The following is a 17,927-nucleotide window of genomic DNA, read 5'->3' as shown; positions in this document are numbered from 1 at the left end:
CAGCAGTGCCCACTCCTGTTGACAGACGTTTTTTGTCATGTGACCTGCGTAACCGCCAACTGCATGCTGGGAAATGTAGGACAAACACCATCAACATTGGTTGCTCACGGTTTTAATTGCAGTCTCTTCTTTTAAATAGCAGTGATGATCTTTTTTTAATTATGAAAAAAAAAAAGCTGTTCCATTGTTCTGAGCACAGCAGAAAAGTACAAGCAAATGAGTAAACAAAGAACCAACGGAGGATTTACTCACAAAATGAAGCACGTTACAGTAAATCACACTACGGGAACTGGTAAAAAGAGGGGAAAAATTGATTTTACAAAAACATCTTCTTTTAAAACTGTCATTTATAATTAAGTTGTTAAAAATAATGACTAGTCAACAATATGAAATGGCTCAAATAATCAACTTTAGCTGAATTTTTTTAACCTGTAACTGTATATTTTGGGCATTTACACATTGCTTATGCAGAAAGTTAATTGCTCAATAGATCTTTTTTTCTTTCACCCTGTTGCACTAGAAGATATTTGCTTATATACACTATATACAAACATGCACTGTCATATTTGCATACTACCACACAGTACATGGTTTTGCTTGTGCTTGCATTACAGAATCCTCGTACTGTAAACTGCTCTTGCATACTGTAGAAACTTGAACAAGAAAGCAATTTGATCTGAGATGAAGAGCCCCACCTTTTAGATCTGTTGTTGAGGAGAGTGTATCATAATTGAGCTGGATGATAGCTGCAAATGGTGTTGGTACAGTATGCATGTCTGGTGTTTGCACAGAAATCAAATTCCATACCATGAGACAGCTCACTGACTCTTTCTTTTAAATCTATCATCTACTTCCATATTAGGAAACTTACAAATCATATTTATTTTATGCAACTTGTATATTTAACTGTGCAGATTATTTTGGTATTTGCTTAATATTCCAAATAATCTCTTTTTTTTTTAAAAAAAACAGTCTCTGGGAGTTATCTTATAGTTTCTTGTTTTTTCAACCAGTTGGTACTCCACAATGCAGCTTGGAGCTTTTGCAGTGCAATGGATTTTGGGGAAAAACAGTTTTTAAGCGCTTCAATGCAAGTGGGCAGTCATATACCCTGTGTACCCTCACCCACAGCAAAAATGCTGAACATCTTTTCAGTGAAATCGGATTTCACCAGATTAGGAGGTAAGACCATCTCTTTCCTGACTCCAGCAGATGATAGCAAATGTTAACTAACAGATACCAAATATGCTAGGTTTGGCATGACAAGTAAAAGCTGTGATATTACAGTGGTGTTCCCTTTTAGAAATGGAGTTGTAGCACTGGCACTCAAAATTCATCCTCATGAAGAACGATGAAATAAAAAGGGAAGAATCTGTGGCACTCTAAAGACACAAATAAATTAAGAAGCCTTTATAGGATAGCTAGAAACCAGCCTCTTTTAACCCAAAAACAAGTTCTTGATGATTTTCATTTTTTGTTTTTTTTAAATATAAAAACATGGTGGTATCAATAAAGGCTTTTATACTTATTTACAGCATTAAAGTGCCTTGAATTCCTCTGTCTTTCACTCTTCTGCTGTGCCTTCCTAAACAGCACCTGAACTGTTTTTGACCTTATGTAGCTCTTCTTCTTTGTTCTTTCTTCAATGATCAGAAAATGTTACTTGGTCCATCTCACGGTCATGCTTATCTGACACAATGTGGTATATGCAGGATTCTAAAGGATGTCCAGTGTTAGAAAAATCAGTCGGAAAATACAGTGTTTTTCACAGAATTAATACACAGATCAAGATGTAGTCATGTCCATATTAATTCCCCATCAGCTACGTGGCAAACTGTTGATAAAACGCCAGCTTGACCCTCTCAATGTGATGGCACAGCTTGATGGCTGGTCCCAGCTTCAGGTCCATACACTCTTGCACTGTTGGGAGGTTCAGCAGCAGCAGCGCCTGTCCATCAATCTCCTATAAAAATATAAATTCATGTATATGAATATATAAATTGATGTGATTAAGTTAAAATTTAGTTTTGGCACAACTATCTGGAATATTGGTATTTTCTATTCGTGGCGGCGGATACAAGTGTATAATCCACTTATTGCAGTCAGTGAGCGCTCATCCTGAGTGGCCATTAAATATTTCTTACCTGATCCAGGAAAATCCGTGCAAGTGGTGCACAGTCAGTGGTCCTGATGAAACGAACCACATCAGTAACACTCCACTCCAGTGGGCTGGTGTCCAAACACAACTTCTGAGGAGGCTCAGTCTTTGAGGTCTATAAACACAGAGATAGGATGAGTCAGAGAGAGAGACTCTTAGAGATTTAACAGCTCCCAGCTTATTTTAACCCTTACAATTGATGCTAACAAGAAAGGGTATCAGATCTGAACATTTCATGAATGTAACACGGCCTGACTCTTTCAGTCTTGCTGATTTTCTCATGAGGTGTTCAGGTCACAGTGAAAACATTCAAAATGTAACTGAAATGGATTAGTTAGGCAGAGACAGGGAATTGAATCTAAGGAGAGGAGAGGTGGGATTGTGCAAAAGAGAATTTTTATTTCACACTAGTCTACAATAGAGTATTACATCTGGAGGAAGAGAGCTACAAAATCAAGACTGTGTCACGGGGCTGACAAGGAAGCTGCACAACCTGGGACAGGGTTGTCGACCGGAAAATGAGTTAGTCAGACTTGTGGAAGATCCCACAGGCAACCCTCAGAATTAGGAATGCTGTTCTATGACACTCCCAACACACACCCCTCACACATCTTACCAGCCATCATGAGGCCACCGAAGGAAAAAAGACAAAATGCTCAGAACTGGCTGCTGAGTGCAGGTGGAGGCTGGCTGGAGGACCACAATTTACCCTGTGTAAGTTGGATTCTGAAGCTTAATGGGCCTTACTACCACATGCATGCTGAGGGATAAGAGGTGAGAGGAGGAAAGCTGAAGAAGGCAACAAAAGATCTGGCAGAGGAGGCGTAGAAGAGCAGCTTTTGACTGTGGCTGAGAAGGAAGCCACCAGAAGAAATTCCAGGAGTGAAGGAGCAAAACATTGAGGATCTGTCTGAAATTTTAACTTTAATGTAAAAATACCAGTGAATACCAATGAATATTTTCACAATGTTTCAGTCATTGTTATTACCAAGTAATTTCAAAAGTTCTTGTGACTTTGATTACCTTTGGTGAGGGAGGGCGGTTCTCATCATCAGAGAACGAAGGTGAGCGGGGTTTCCGGCGCCGACGTGTTGGCCTGGGTGTTGCTGGTGGGGACGGCGATGGCGTGGCGGGCTGCGACTTGAACGATTGTTCAGAATCATCCTGAAGGTCATCCTGCAGCTCCGAGCCAGAGTCTTCACTTAGGGAGTCATCTTCATCTAGATCTTCTTCCTCTCCACTGCCCTGTGAGCCAAACACAATGACAACAGTCCATTAGCACAAATTCAAAAAAACGTTTGAGGAAGAATTAAAGTTAACAATGGTTTGACAACACAACTGACACGTGCTTTCATATATTGCTTAATGAAGAAAATGCGTGTGCTACCTGTGGAGACCCAGCAGGCGTGTTGTCCACTGAGGCTGAGGAGCGTCTCTTCTTATGGACAAAGAGCTGCTTCCTCCTCTTCCTCCTCCTCCCTCTTCTCTTCACCACACCACCCTCCAGGTTGGTGTGGCCCCCGGGTGGACGGCCAACACGTTTACTCTTCTTCTTTCCACAGTAATATGCTGGTGAAAGGCAACGGGCGTTATTGTGAAATAAAATGAATACTGATTTTAATACATTCTCTGCAGGAAAAGCATGCTGATGGGGGATATGTGCTGTCTGGTGTGATATGAAAACATAAGAGAAAATGTAATGGTTTGTCTGTTGCCATTAAATTGCATCAGTTTTTTAAATCCCAAAACTGCAGTGCAGCAGAAAGTAAACACATCAACAAATCTGTGACTTCGGTTGGTTCAGCAGTTCAGATGGAAGAGGCCACACATTCTGACACATATTTTCAGCCAGCCATACCTGCTTATATATTCAAACCTATTCAAACTCTAGCCCTCTGCTTCACAGAATTTTGTATTCATTAAGGGAGCATTTATGTACTCAGTGATTATTTCTCTTCACAAGAAACACAAATGAAAAGAGCTAAAGGTTTCTTAAAAGAGGGGAGACGAATGAGCTTTGTGTTCAATCAGAGCATGTTTGACTAATGTTTAGAATCAAGGTCACAGCTGACAAGAAAGTATACAAGATTTCTGAGCCATTTCAAATTAATCATAGCAATTACTTTTATAAGAAAGCAGCCACCTCACATCACCCGATAAATCATTTGAAGTCTCGACAATCAGCAGTCTCTAGTTCTGTAAACCGCTTACTGTATTTAGTCTTGGTGAGGACGGAGCAGTTCTCAGAGCAGTGCTCCAGAACCATGCGGGGTCCAAACAGGTTTGGGCAGCACTCTAGCTTGATGCAGGTTTTCCTGCAGAAGTCTGCTACACGGTCTGCAGTACGGACGATTTCCACAGTGGCCCGGTAACTCTTTCCCTTGTACCTGACATTTAAAGAAAACCAAGTTCAAACAGGCAGCAGATTTCAAAAACTTAAGGAAAAACGTATCAGAGTCTTCTCACTCACTAAAGCTCCTATTAGGTCCCTGTTTCATCTAACAAGGTTCCTACATCAAGCAAGGTCCCTGCTAAGTCATTGCTTTAATGAAGTATCAGGACCTTGTGCTGGCTTCCGATGTACAGATATTTATTTCCACTTGTACATTCAAGTACACATTTAATCCAGCATGTGTCCTGGAATAGTCTAGCTGTGAACACTCCTATTATTCCTGCAGGTTTTCTACAGTGCAGAGAATTCTCAGTGCTGAGGATTTAATGGCGTTTCCCCTCACTTGGCTTTGAGTGTCTCTCCATGGCCTTGCCAGCGGCTCTCCTGGTCCAGCTGCAGCTCTCTCAGCACCCGACTGGGCTTGTACGCTGAGTTTATCAGCAGAGTCAATACCTGGATAAAGACAAGCATAGAATTGGAGGTTATCTGCAGGTTGAGGGGTTGGGTCTTTAATTCTTTAATGGTGCTATGTGTAGCATTTTAGTCACTTTTTATTACCATTAAAGTGACTGTTTATTGGCAGCAGTTTAGCTAGTTTAGCCTTTCCTACATGTCACTACTACTGGTTATTAATTTGTAAGACTGCTTTATGGTAGCACACAACTTTACCACATAATGCAGAGGGAACGCTATCCTTTCATTACAAATCAAACTAAATCTATCTGTTTCTTGATATGACACACTGTAGAATGAGACTCAAAGGAAATCACCTAACTCAGAAGGGAGGAAGGAGCACAAGCAGCAACTTCCCCTTTCTGTCAGAATGCGACAGGGCTCGTGGGAAATGTGGCCTCCACATTTGAACATGATTAGATTTGTTTCAGGCTAATATTCGAGTGAACAAGAGCTAAATTCTAACTTTAACATGCTCACGATGACAATATCAGCATGCTGATGTTTAGCAGGTATAAAGTTTACCCCATTTACCATTTTAGTTTAGCGTATTAGAATGCTAACACAAACAGTGGACACAAAGTACAGCTGAGGCTGATGGGAAGGTCATACATTTTCAGGTATTTAGTTATAAACCAACAAATTTGACAAGCAAAAGAAAGGGTTCCTTGGAGCTTACAATTAAAATAATAAACATCACAATGACAATCCACCTCAGTTGCAGACAAAAAACCCCTGCATATATCACCATCTACCGTCATGTTTGTGTTTAGAGTTTGAGGGATGAGTTCTGTATTTTTATGTTATTTAGACATTAAAAAGCTGGATTAGCCCTCTCACCTCTTTGAGCACAAGGACACAGTTTCCAGGGCCAATGAACTGAGGCAGCTCTGCAATGCGTCCCTTGTTAAGGTAAGGCCCAGAGAAACAGCGATGGTTGAAGTAGATCTTGGGACAGCAGTATTTCCCATTCCCTTGTCCTGCACATGGACACAAAATGAGCTGTAGGTGATCAAACTACTACAGACTAACACAGACAGTGAATAGACAGGACACATCGCATTCTTCAATGAGATCTGAGATATACTACTCACCTGTCTCTGACTGGCTGGCCATCTGCTGTTTTACAGTGTCAGGTGACGATGACTTAGGTGGAGTTCGACTGTAAAGTGATGAAAATTAAGTCAGATGTTAAAAGAGCTGGACTTGACCCATTTAAATCAGTCTGCATCCCACTCTTCCTCTTATACTCACTGTTTCTCAGGCTGCACCACAGCGATCTTCCTCTCTTTTTCAACTGAAAAACAAAGGTAAGACTAATGTGTCCACAGTCGCACTATTGCATTATGCCACTAATTTGAAGGGCAGGGTAAAAAACCTGATAGTATAATGTTTGTCATGGCATTAGTAACACTCTCGTTAAGGCAGATGTGTGAAGACCATGAGAGACCACTATGATGACTCATATTGTATACCCGAGGGTTTGATGGGGTAGACGAGTGGATAACCATTTGTCTCACACCAGCTGACAGGGAAGATGTCGAGGGAGTCCACATGAACTATCAGCTCTGGCATCGGCTGCTTCAGTCCTGTACAAACAAAAAAAAAACCACACACACACACACACACACACACACACACCTATTATATATATCATTATTATAGGGAGGGGTGGAGTGGGAGAGGTTTAAGAGTTCTGCCTCTTCAGGAGACTATATAATGGATCTTGTGATAACCACTCAACTATGGATCCACATTGGTTAATGCTCTACAACAGGCATGTCTAAAGTCCAGACCAGGGGTCAATCATGGCCTGCGGTCAGATTTCATGCAGCCCACAGCTTTGTTTTCATAATGTATTATTTGTGGCCTGCTGGGATTGATTGGGATCAGATACCATATGGCTGGGAGATTTGGCTTTTTTGGTTGACATAATGCAGCATTTGAATGCACTAAAGGTTAACCTCTGAAGACATAACCGCTGGTGTTATGTACATGTACATGTGACACAAAATACTTTGTTATCTGACTTCTGAAATAAAAATCAAATTGTTACAGAACAGTTACTGGTAATTTTTTAATTTCTAAAATGTTAGTATTGGCCCCCAGGCATATTCATACTGTCAAATCTGGCCCTCCTTTAAAAGAAGTTTGGACACCCCAGCTCTATGATTGCACAGAAATTAGGCATGTTCATATTTTCAAAAGATAACCCCCATTCTTTCAGTACTCCATCTTACCTTCCAGACTGAGCCAAATGTATTGCCCTTTGACTCTGGTAACAGTTGCCACGTGAATGTTCTCGGGTGACAACGGGTTGACGGCCTCTAGTTTCATGGCCTCTTTGAAGCTGTGGTCGCACTGCTCCTGGTAAATAAAGAGAGAGGGGAGAAAACTCATGTGAGAGCTGTTTTACAGCAAAGCATGTGTGTGTGTTACATGATTTATGTCCATCAATTGGCTTTGATAAAAGAGAGAAAAGTCACAGTGAGCCACCTGTTGACTACTTATCTAACTGTGAACATGTACTATTATCACTGGCATTTGATTATGTTGTCAGTGAAATGGGTAAAATCTCATTTCCTACATTCTGTCACATGACAGGAAGATGTTACGATAAAAACATTTCTGACGGTATGGGATCGCAAAACACCAAATCTATTTCCGCTACAATATAACAAGGCTGCAAAAAGATTGGCAATCAGCTTGCATGTCTGCCAGCTTTATAGCATTGATAGCCATGTTCAACCTCTCTTCTTGCATTAAACTCGTCCATATGATAAGCAGTTTACACAAAAAGGTGGCCATGAGATACAGAAGGCTGCTACAGTACAGGCTGTCAACATCAGTGTCTTTTTTAAGGTCTGGATCTAACCCTCTCACAGGCATTAAGTCACATACAAACTGAACCTGTATACAGTAAAAAGGTTATTTAATTTCAGTAGCCTGAATTTCTGCTTGGATAATGCAACACAAGTAATAGGAAGGAAGCTCCGACAGCTTGCTAATGGTGATTCATTCATGCAGGCACACTTGCATTATAGCACAGACCCTAATGCAGCCTTCATACCACAGCAATAATAATCTACGAGAAATTCCATGTTTAATTGTCATGTCAAGGACAGCTCAAGATGTACTGGGAGCAGGTTTATAGCTCATCTCACATTAACTCTAGTGGTGGATTTTTACACAAGATAGCCCCTTAAAGTGAAACCTGACCAGTGTAAACTTGGAAAACTGAGGTAGCCTTACAGTTGGGAAGCAATGCTGAGGAGCTGCCTCGGCCTCACACTGTTTCAGGTAATCTGCCCAGTCAAAGTCTGGACCCTGGTATCCTGTACATGATAAAATAAAGACAGAACGGACAGAAAGAGAGAAGCAGATAAAGCCAGGGATAGAAGGGAAAAAACACAAGTGATCTAATTTGTTATTTATTATATTCTGATATCACCCACAGCTGATAAAATACAACATTTGACATAGCAGACCTGGTGGGGGGCTGAGAGGGAGCCCATTTTTTAGGCTCCACTGAGCAGGGAAGATCCCCGGACTGTCTCTGTGACATAGGTAGGACCTCCCGGCACCCTCTGATTCCTCAATACCACAAAGGTCATCCATCGTCACCAGGAAGTACTGCTCGTTGAACACCTGAAGTGAAGAGGAGGTCATTTTGGGACACTTCCAGACATGCTTAATGACAGCTGTAAAGTTTTCACCATCTGTTTCAGACAGAGTCATGCTAAAGTAAAGTTAAAGATCTACAAGACCACTGTTTCTAATACCTTATATACCACATACCACCTGAGAAATGTTTTGTCCCTAAGTACCACTATTTTGAGAGACATAAAAATTCAGGCCAACCCTGTTCAACTATGGACAGTTCACACAGGGGGGCAGGTTTACTCCTAATCAGAAGATTAATTATTGCTGACTTATTTAATCCTGAACAGCACCGGTTCAAGAACCAGAGTTCAATCGGTAGAAAAGTGGTACTCCTGATCTGTACTTTCCTAATATTTCCTATTTGGAGCCATGATTGTAGAATTATGCATGGACTACATAAATGAACGTGACAACATATCAGGCAGATATTGAAACAAAATATTCCAGTAAATGCTAAACTTATTTTAAATAACATTCCATATCTTAGTTTCTTCATTCAAACTGTTGTAAATGATTTGATGCTCGGGGAAGATCGTTTAACTATGTAAACACAGTATGATAATGAACATACACAACTATGGCCAAAAAACAGCAAACAGGGGAGGAACATCACAGCAATTCGATAGGAGCGTCTGTTACCTTGGTGACAGTTGCAGGCCTGATGGAAATAGGAGCAGCAGGGTCAACAGCCTCCAGTTTCATTCCTTCCTTGAAACAATGAGCAGCTATGGCAGGCTGATCCTGAGACAAAAAACACACACAGAGTAATTTCGAAAATCTCAGCTCTTAGAAAGGTTGCAGCATCTTAACTAATGGATAAAAAGTGGTCAGCATAAAAGGTATGGGTGGCAGTACCTTATTCAACTCTGCAATCAAAGCTTCATCCTGAGGCAGGTCACTGATCCTCTCTCTCACCTCCTCCCACTCTTCCTCGGTCCGCAGAGCCAACAGGTCTGAAACAAACAAACAAACAAACGTAAATCAGCTGCTGAAGAGGTAACCCTCACCTCCTGATTACCGGCATATAATTTGATTATCAAAGAAATATTTAATAAAAGGATAAAACTCAGTGCACTCTTGTTGGAATAACTAAACCTTGATAACTCAACGTGGCAAAACAGTCTGTGTGTCAGCATGTTCTCTCTTCTGGATCTCCAGATAGGTCACCACAGTTAATTGAAGAAGAGAACAAACAAACAAACAAAAAAAACAATAGCTTTGTCCTTTACAATTTTGCAACCACAAAACACATTAACTTCTTTTCAGAGGGCACTAGGTTCCAGACGGTCTCAAAAAAAAAAAAAGATAATGTGCAGAAATAATAGGGCTGAACTTCAGTTGTTACCTTTCATTCCATATGAAAAAGCTTGCTAAAATACCAGTAATATAAAAAGCTACAATTATGAACAGTTGTTTAATGCACCACTGCCGTGCAATACATTCTGTTATTCACACACACACACACACACACACACACACACACACACACACACACACACACACACACACACAGTCAATAAGCCTTTAACTGTGGTACCAGAAAGTAGATCAGCTGTGTCAGGAGAGAGATATAACCTCCGGTGCTTCTTACATCTTGCATATTAACAAACTTTATTCATTTCAAGGGCATTAGCAGATTGTGGCCCCAAAAACAATGATCTATCTAATCCTGCAGGGAAAATCAATTTCAAGGTCTGGCGGGATACCATCTCTTATTCTTTCACTACATACTTGTCATAGTGTTATCTGATCAAATAAAGTATATGACATATCTGACTGAGCAAGTAGGAATAAACACAATGTTTCTAATAATAAAACATAATATCTGATACATAACTGGACATGCATACAGTACATGATTGCCCTGTCAATTCTTCATGTGCACATTTCATCAGAAATGAATCATGCCTGCTTTGGCAGTAAACCTTGAGATCTAGACATCAATTTTCAGTTCTTCCTTTTGCTTCTGAATATACAAAATCTGACCCATGTCAGTGCCACTGACCTGAGGGAGGCCTGAGGGTGCAGCCGTGCTCTTTGGCCCAGCCGGGTGGGTGGAGGCGTGGGTGGAGGTAAAAGAGCCAGAGGGTTGCGGGTGTGTCTGGGAGGCCTTCTGTGCCTACCAGGCGCAGTTTCAGCCTTCCTCCAACGTTCTCCTCTACCTCTGCGGCCCAGGCCAGCCCCAGGTCAACACTGTCCTGAAGCTCCACGTAGCAGCCTGCACAGAGGAGCTCTACTGGGTCTCTTCCACGCTGGGGCTGTGGGGGAGGTGAGTGAGGGGTGGTAAATGAGATGCTGATAGCACACACACACACTTACACAAACACAAATGAACACACGCCTAGGCAAGGAGAGGAATTTGTATTGGGAGAGAATGCGTTGCATGACTAAGTGGCAGAACTGAAGCACAGTCACTGAAAGCTAACTAATGGCTCCAAAGAATTTCACAGGCTGTTCCTACAGCGAATTCGCTTTCAGCAGCACAGTCTTGGTGCCGTAAACAAAAGTTCAGAGCCAGGTTTTTTTTTTTTTTTTGGAGCCTTAGGACTTCATATCTAGCATATCTAATTTAGTTCAACTTCACCTTCAGTCCAATGGACATGGATCTTTTCAGCATTTCAAAATGAACGTGACAAAAAGACAAAGCACTAACACAACAAAAGCAAGTAGGAAACAGTAAAACATAACATGACAGTTGTACTGTTGTAAGTGTGAGAGAGAGAACACTGCAGTGTTACCATTGACAACTGTGATCACCTGAGGGTATAAGCTGTCAACTTGGTGGTTTATTATGTTTTATGTTAGTTTCTTATGTCACTGAACTTGTCTTCCCACTCGAAAGTCTAATTTTGACAACCTCAACAGTTTTATTTAGTGCATTATGTGTTTTTTTTTAAGTTGTCAAATCAATCAAATCAATACTGATAAAGGACATTGTTCTTGGCACAGAGAGAGACTTGAAAGAAAGAGAAAAGCTAACGCCCCACCCAGGGTGTGAGGAGTTTCTAATAAGGACAGCTGCTCCGTTCTCCTGCCTTACCAATTCCAGCAGGTTGGCAGGCGCGCTGCACTCCTCAGCCAAGGCCTTTTCCAGCAGAGCCTCCCATTCCTGGTGCTTCTCACGCACACCTGAGTTGGATCATACACACACAGTGTTTATTTTATTAACCAAACAACCAGGTGGGCTCAGGATCACAAATACACTTCTCTGCCTAGTCTCTCTTAGTCAACTTGAATCACAGCATCATCTATTAAATAACTACAGGATTTAACAGATAATTAAATCTAATATGACTTTCATACTGTGAACAACTTTGTTTCAATAGGTTAACATATCTAGGTATCAAATATTAATTAGGTCGCATTAATAAAAAAATGCTTCAGCACTCAACACACAAACTGAAAAACATCTAGTTTCTAGAAAAAACTATTTCTCATGAAACTAAAAACATCAGTAGGGCAACACACGTTTTATCTGAAACTACTCTGGCAGCAGTTTATCAAGAGACAGAAATATTTCAACAAGAATTTTCATTATTCCTTGCTATGCTGAACAAATGCAATCTGCCAGCTTTTACTTAGTTGAGTTCCACTATTAAATAGCATTTTGAGAACAAAACACTTCATGCCCCCTCCACTGCAGAGCCTCATCTCGCCTGTCCCTAAAGCACTCACAGAAAAAGAAAAGGAAAAAACTGAAGTGGAAGCACTACATTCGAACTAAATTGACTGAAAAACTAATTTATCTTAAAAATGCATTATTGTGTGAGAATTTAATTCACAAAATAAAATAATCAATATTTGGAACCAGACCAACTTCTCCAAGTGCCCATAGGCAAATTACAACTGCCAGCAACTATGCTATGTCTCACCCTCAGGGGCCCTCATGGTCTTTCCATGCTGGCGGCTCCAGCCCAGCGGATGGAGGTCTGCAGTCATGATGTCACACCAGAAGTCAGCGCGCCGGTCGTCCTGGTATCCCTCATAGCGGAGCAGCAGCAACTGGCCACATGTGGTGATGATGTTGGCCACCCAGTACGGACTGTCGGCCTCCGAGCGCACGCACACCTCTAGCTTCATGCCTGGGGTCAGTCCTGTCTGCAGGCCCTGGTCCACCTGAGACAAGGACAGAATCATTAGCTTGATTGGCAAATGCACAAACTGCATTTTAAGTGTTAAAAAATTAATACAACCGACAACTTTCATTTTATGCTATTGTTATACTTATTCCAGTTAAACCTTCCTTCCAGTTTGCAGATCAGCATCATGTGAAAACTATAGAAGCTTTGTTAGAGTTAGTTACAGTGGGTGATGTTACACTGACTTCTGTGTTCATGCTTTAAGACTGGATGCTTTCATAGCTGTACCCATTACCAGGAGGTTTACTAGCTGATTCATTCCATAAATTTCAGTAATGCTTTCATTTTTTTTCAGTTTGAAACTAACTATCGGTTAGTTGAAACCTTATAAAGACTTCACACAGATGTCTAATAACTGATTATGAATAGCTGCTGTGAAGGTTGTCAGCACCCACATGTTTGAAGGCGTGATGGGGCACAGACACAGCTCCAGTCTCCTCCAGGTAGTCATCCCAGTTGAAGTCGAGTGAAGTTGAGTCTCCATCTGGAACACACACACACATCACATTTCTCTTTTCCATCCTGCTTTCCAAAACATATTATCTTACTCATTTCATGCAGCTGTTCACAGAGTAGTTCTTACCAGACTCCGGTGACTCCTGACTCATCCTGGTGCCCCCTCAAGGCCAAGACTAGGAGCTCTGAGGAGGAACAGAGAAGGATTATTATCCAGCAAAAGTAAATGAATGAGCGCTGGCCCAAAACTTATGTCTCCCTGAGCCGTCTTCCTCACAGTTCCTCACAGTGCTGCGCCTGTTCTTAATCAAATCACAATCCACAGATCACAACACTACTCAGTAATCTCTGAACTCACCACTGTTTTCAACAACTGTAAGATTAATGAGACAGGTGATGCTGCTGGCTTGTAACAGCCCGTTCAGCAGATCACGAGCCAAACCGTATCAGCAAAAAGTTACAGAAAGAGCTGAAAACAGTGCTCAGGACTTTCTCTAGATGGCTACAATAAATACGGTATACCTCTTAAGATACATGACATTTATCAGCTAACAGCGGAAGATAATGAAAATAATATAAATCGACATCCAAATGCTTTAATATACTAATAACCATTATATTAATTAGCAGGCAGAGCAACCTGTAATTTGAGGTCAAGCTGTAGACTCAAGAAAGACAAAAATCAGCAGCCTTCATTTTACAAACCCTGCTTCAAGGCTAAAATGAAACCAATTTGCATTTTGTTTGAAATTGTTCAGCCATTCTAAAATCAAGGCCTCCAAGGCTTTGATAATAGAGTTATTCAGATTTTAAATCCCTGGTTACACTTCTACATCAATATCCAAATGCATGTCTGTTCTTTGTCTCAATCAACGCTAAAACGCAAGAAGTGGTGAACAAAATTACAAATTACATGCTGCATTCATTTGGGGTGGCACAGGCTACCACCTACGTAACACACCAGATGGTATGTGATCGGCGGGAAATATATTAAACTATGCTAATCTCATCCAGCTCCACTTCTACTTGTGAAACTCATTTGGGCTCATCTTTATAAAAGAAAAAAAAAAGCGTGATTATACACCTCTTCCTGCCGCAATGTGAAGAATTCAAACAGTGCTTTGACATGAAGGTGGACACACACATCAAGCTTTGACACATCAAACTGACCCGCAGCATTGTGACAAGCAGATGAAATAAGTTAATACAACAAGAGAGATGGCATGAATGAGAAAGAAGGGAGTGCGGGGCGTGACGACAGTGGAGAGGAGCGGTGTATGGGATGCGGAGGATAGCTGCTCTGTCAGGGCAGCTCCATTCAGCCGACCTGTCAGGCCCGTCTTTGTCACATCTGACGTCTCTATTAAAACCAGGGCCACCACCAGAAACAACCCCCTCCCAGCGACCGAACTGCCACTGCGACCCCCGTGCCCCGCCGGGATCAGCACCACCTTTCACCCGCGACCCTGCCCCAGACTCCCTCTGTCTTTCTCCCCCTCCCTCCGACACATACATACACAGCAGAGGGCCTTATTGTCCCTGAGGGTCACACTCCAAAAAAAGAGCAGTGGAGACAGGAGTAGAAATATAGACCTAAAGTTAAGAAGTTGTATTTCAACACCTGATGCTGATTTTTAGAAATGTTAAGTTTATTCGGTTTGGTACTTCTCATATGTTTTCAGTTTCATTGATTTTCTGTCTTTGTGCACATTTTTGATGCAATATAAACAAGATGAAAGTTAATCAGTAATTCTCAAGAGAATAAAATAGTGTCTGTATACCAGCTCTAAGAGCTATATTGATTACAACACTTGTGGGAGCTCTCGTTTAGAATTTCCAAATGCGAGGTTTCAGTGTTTGCTGTGACTTATTTCGATTGCCTAAGCTGTAGGTTTCTACAACACTCTCAGCCTCTGCTTGTACGACAGACAGGAAGAAAGGCAACTTCCCCTGTTTCATACACAATAAGTGGTCTGTGTGGACCACAGCTAGCAGCCTGAATCTTTCTGCAACACCAGACTCTGACTGAACCTGAAAAAGAACACACGCACATATACACACATGCACAGACAGATACACACTACACACCCTCTTTACAGGCACTTACTGAATGATATTCTCATCAGCACTTAGCATGCGATTGAGTATTTCTAAACAGGCCTTCCTGAAGCTTTTGAGGTCCCTGGGCGGGAAATGCAATCTGACAAAATACACTTTTACGCACAGCACAGCTTCTTCAGGAAATGGAATCAATGTCAACTTTCAATAAAATGAAATTAGCCGCTGAAACATTTCCCCAAACACTACTTAAAAAAGGCATGTGCTGATCACCAGTAGATGACATTACAATATAAGCATTAATGTAGCGGAAAATAAGGAAATGAATAAGTCTTCCTGTTAGCGTCTATACTCATAAATAAAGCTATTCTAAGAAATGCTTTATTTGCTTTTTTATTATTATTTGCATTGATTTTATACAATGGTGTCACTAAAAAAAAAGAACTCATAAACATTAATTTCGTCCAAAACATAAAAACTGTACTTGTTACATTGTACAATGACAAAGTTGAATCTAATCTAATCTAAAAAAAAAAAAAAAACCTTTTGTCCCATTTATCTGTAGTGCCATCACGTTATTATGCAGATAGCTTTGCTTTCACAATGCCAGGTTTTGACATATCGGTGTCTAAAATTTCTTCCTTAGCTCTCATAAGACAGGTGTGATATAAATTTTTATTTGTGGTGCTCAAACAGCATTGAAAAATGATATTTAAGGAAAGAAACTGTGTCTGCTGAACTCTAAATATTCAAAAGATCTCATGAACAGTTTTCATAGAAACTTTTTCTCTGGTAGAAAGTCATTTAAATAAAAATGGATCACAGTCTTCTTCGACAGGGACATTATTCTAGATATAGATACTGCTCTTCACTTTTTTTTTGTGTATAAATTTTTCAGTGCTGTGAAATAAAATTTGGGGTTGATGCCAGAAATCTGACTGACTCATGTCTGAAGACTTGGCACCATAAAAAAAAACCTGATAGGCATGCAAGGAAAATAAGAGGTGGAGTGTGTAATTTAGGGTGAAGCGACCCTTTTTTTTTTTGTTGTTGAAAGGACAGCCTGAATAAAGTGGAGCTCGGTGATAATAGTTCTGATAAATTTGAGAACCACATGATTCCTGTCAGGTTTCTGTGATGACTTACACCTGCCAAGGCGATTTAAATCATTTTAAATACCTCAAACTGCATTAGTATGGACATAATGGTTGCCAACAAAGGCTTGCACTGAATACCGAGCAATAGGAGTTGGCCTGCTCTGTCAAACTAGTTCTGTCAACTGACTGACCTGCTCTAATTTCAGAACAAACAGGCTGCTGGAAACACAGATTCACCTTTCCTCCAACACGGCCGTGCATTAATACCGGAGCAGCGCTGCCAGAGGATCACTTAAGTTGCACAATGGGGGAAGTTAAGAGGCAGAGGGAAAATAGGCTGCAATAATAAGTGAACGCTGAATATGACAACACAATGACAAGCCCCTGAGCATCCTCCCGTTCATCAGCTGGTTAAAACACACCGAGACACTGAACGGCGTTTATGAACCGAGGAGTTCATTTAGCCGTGCACACATCGCAGGCTGAGGTCGTACACAACCTTCATTATGTAAGACTTCGACATTAGAAATACACGGAGTTATCCGAGGACAAAAATCACTGGAAATTTCCACACAATCCTTGAACTGAAACTAGCTTAAGGTTGCACTGCTTGTACGGACTAACCGCAGCATTCAGAAACAGAGATGGGCCATTAACGCAACGGCTTTGCAGAGAGAGAGAGAGAGACACTACAGCGCCGACGGTCTAACTTTCACTCCGAGGAGAAGACGGCAAAAACCGAATGAGAAAATTATGAAATTGCTGCCTGATAAATAAACATGCGGTCCTAAATGTGTAACGACCGTGTGGGACTCAGTGGACACATGGTAAAACCCGCTGTGTCCGAGTCAAGTTACTGAACGTCACAGCTTGAGCAATAAGAGCAGGCTGACGAGCAATAAGGGCGCTTACACTCGACCGAAGCCGACTCATCTTTTTGAGAGACGGGAAAAAAGACGAATGCGCCACCACAATACAAAACAGCGCTGGGAATTTGTAACAAACAACACACAGTACGTGAATATTTAGTCGCAAAATTGGCAGCTTACCGCTAAGTAGTTTTTCCAAGTCGGTTTTTTAGATGCCGTTCCTCTCCGCCTGCTCGCTCGCAGCAATGCTAAGCTAACGTGAATAAAAACGGCGGGGCCCGGTCGGGCGTTTCAAAATAAAATGTTTCGAAGAGCGGCCGGTTGCAACCGTCTCCCGGGCAACAGCAAGACCTTTAATGTTGAGGGTTAAATCGCGAGACTTCCGGTGTCGCCCCAGCAGAGTCTCGCTGGCTTGACGCAGTTCTCGTTCACGACCTCATTCCAATATGGCACAAATGGCCACTGCGCATGTTCTGCCGCCTATATGCCTCTGAGCCCGGCTACATCACACTGACTTCCATCTTCACACACACACACACACACACACACACACACACACACACACAATAAAATATCACACAACCAGAATCAAGACCAAAATCTGTAAGACGCACAAAATCTAAAAGAAAAAAAAAAAAGCAG

At 41.4% G+C, this 17,927-nt stretch overlaps 1 protein-coding gene across 1 annotated transcript; it reads right to left on the bottom strand.

Annotated features, from left to right (window-relative positions):
- Nucleotides 1-101: 101 nt before the first annotated feature.
- sfmbt1 (Scm like with four mbt domains 1) lies at nt 102-17,758 on the bottom strand. Its single transcript, XM_010748525.3, has 21 exons — nt 17,466-17,758; nt 13,389-13,446; nt 13,201-13,289; nt 12,539-12,782; nt 11,707-11,795; nt 10,672-10,924; nt 9,522-9,619; nt 9,306-9,407; nt 8,492-8,651; nt 8,256-8,338; nt 7,244-7,370; nt 6,479-6,592; nt 6,258-6,300; nt 6,098-6,165; nt 5,844-5,983; nt 4,894-5,003; nt 4,370-4,545; nt 3,546-3,727; nt 3,182-3,403; nt 2,145-2,273; nt 102-1,963 (listed from the first exon to the last, which is right to left on the bottom strand). Exons 2-21 carry the CDS (start codon nt 13,411-13,413, stop codon nt 1,823-1,825), a joined length of 2,595 nt encoding a protein of 864 aa, XP_010746827.2. The 5' UTR covers nt 13,414-13,446; nt 17,466-17,758; the 3' UTR covers nt 102-1,822.
- Nucleotides 17,759-17,927: the final 169 nt, after the last annotated feature.

The sequence above is a fragment of the Larimichthys crocea genome, chromosome VI (genome assembly GCF_000972845.2).
Source record: "Larimichthys crocea isolate SSNF chromosome VI, L_crocea_2.0, whole genome shotgun sequence".
Taxonomy (NCBI): Eukaryota; Metazoa; Chordata; class Actinopteri; family Sciaenidae; genus Larimichthys; species Larimichthys crocea.
The sequence above is the reverse complement of the archived record's forward strand: the minus strand, read 5'-3'. Positions and strand labels throughout refer to the sequence as shown.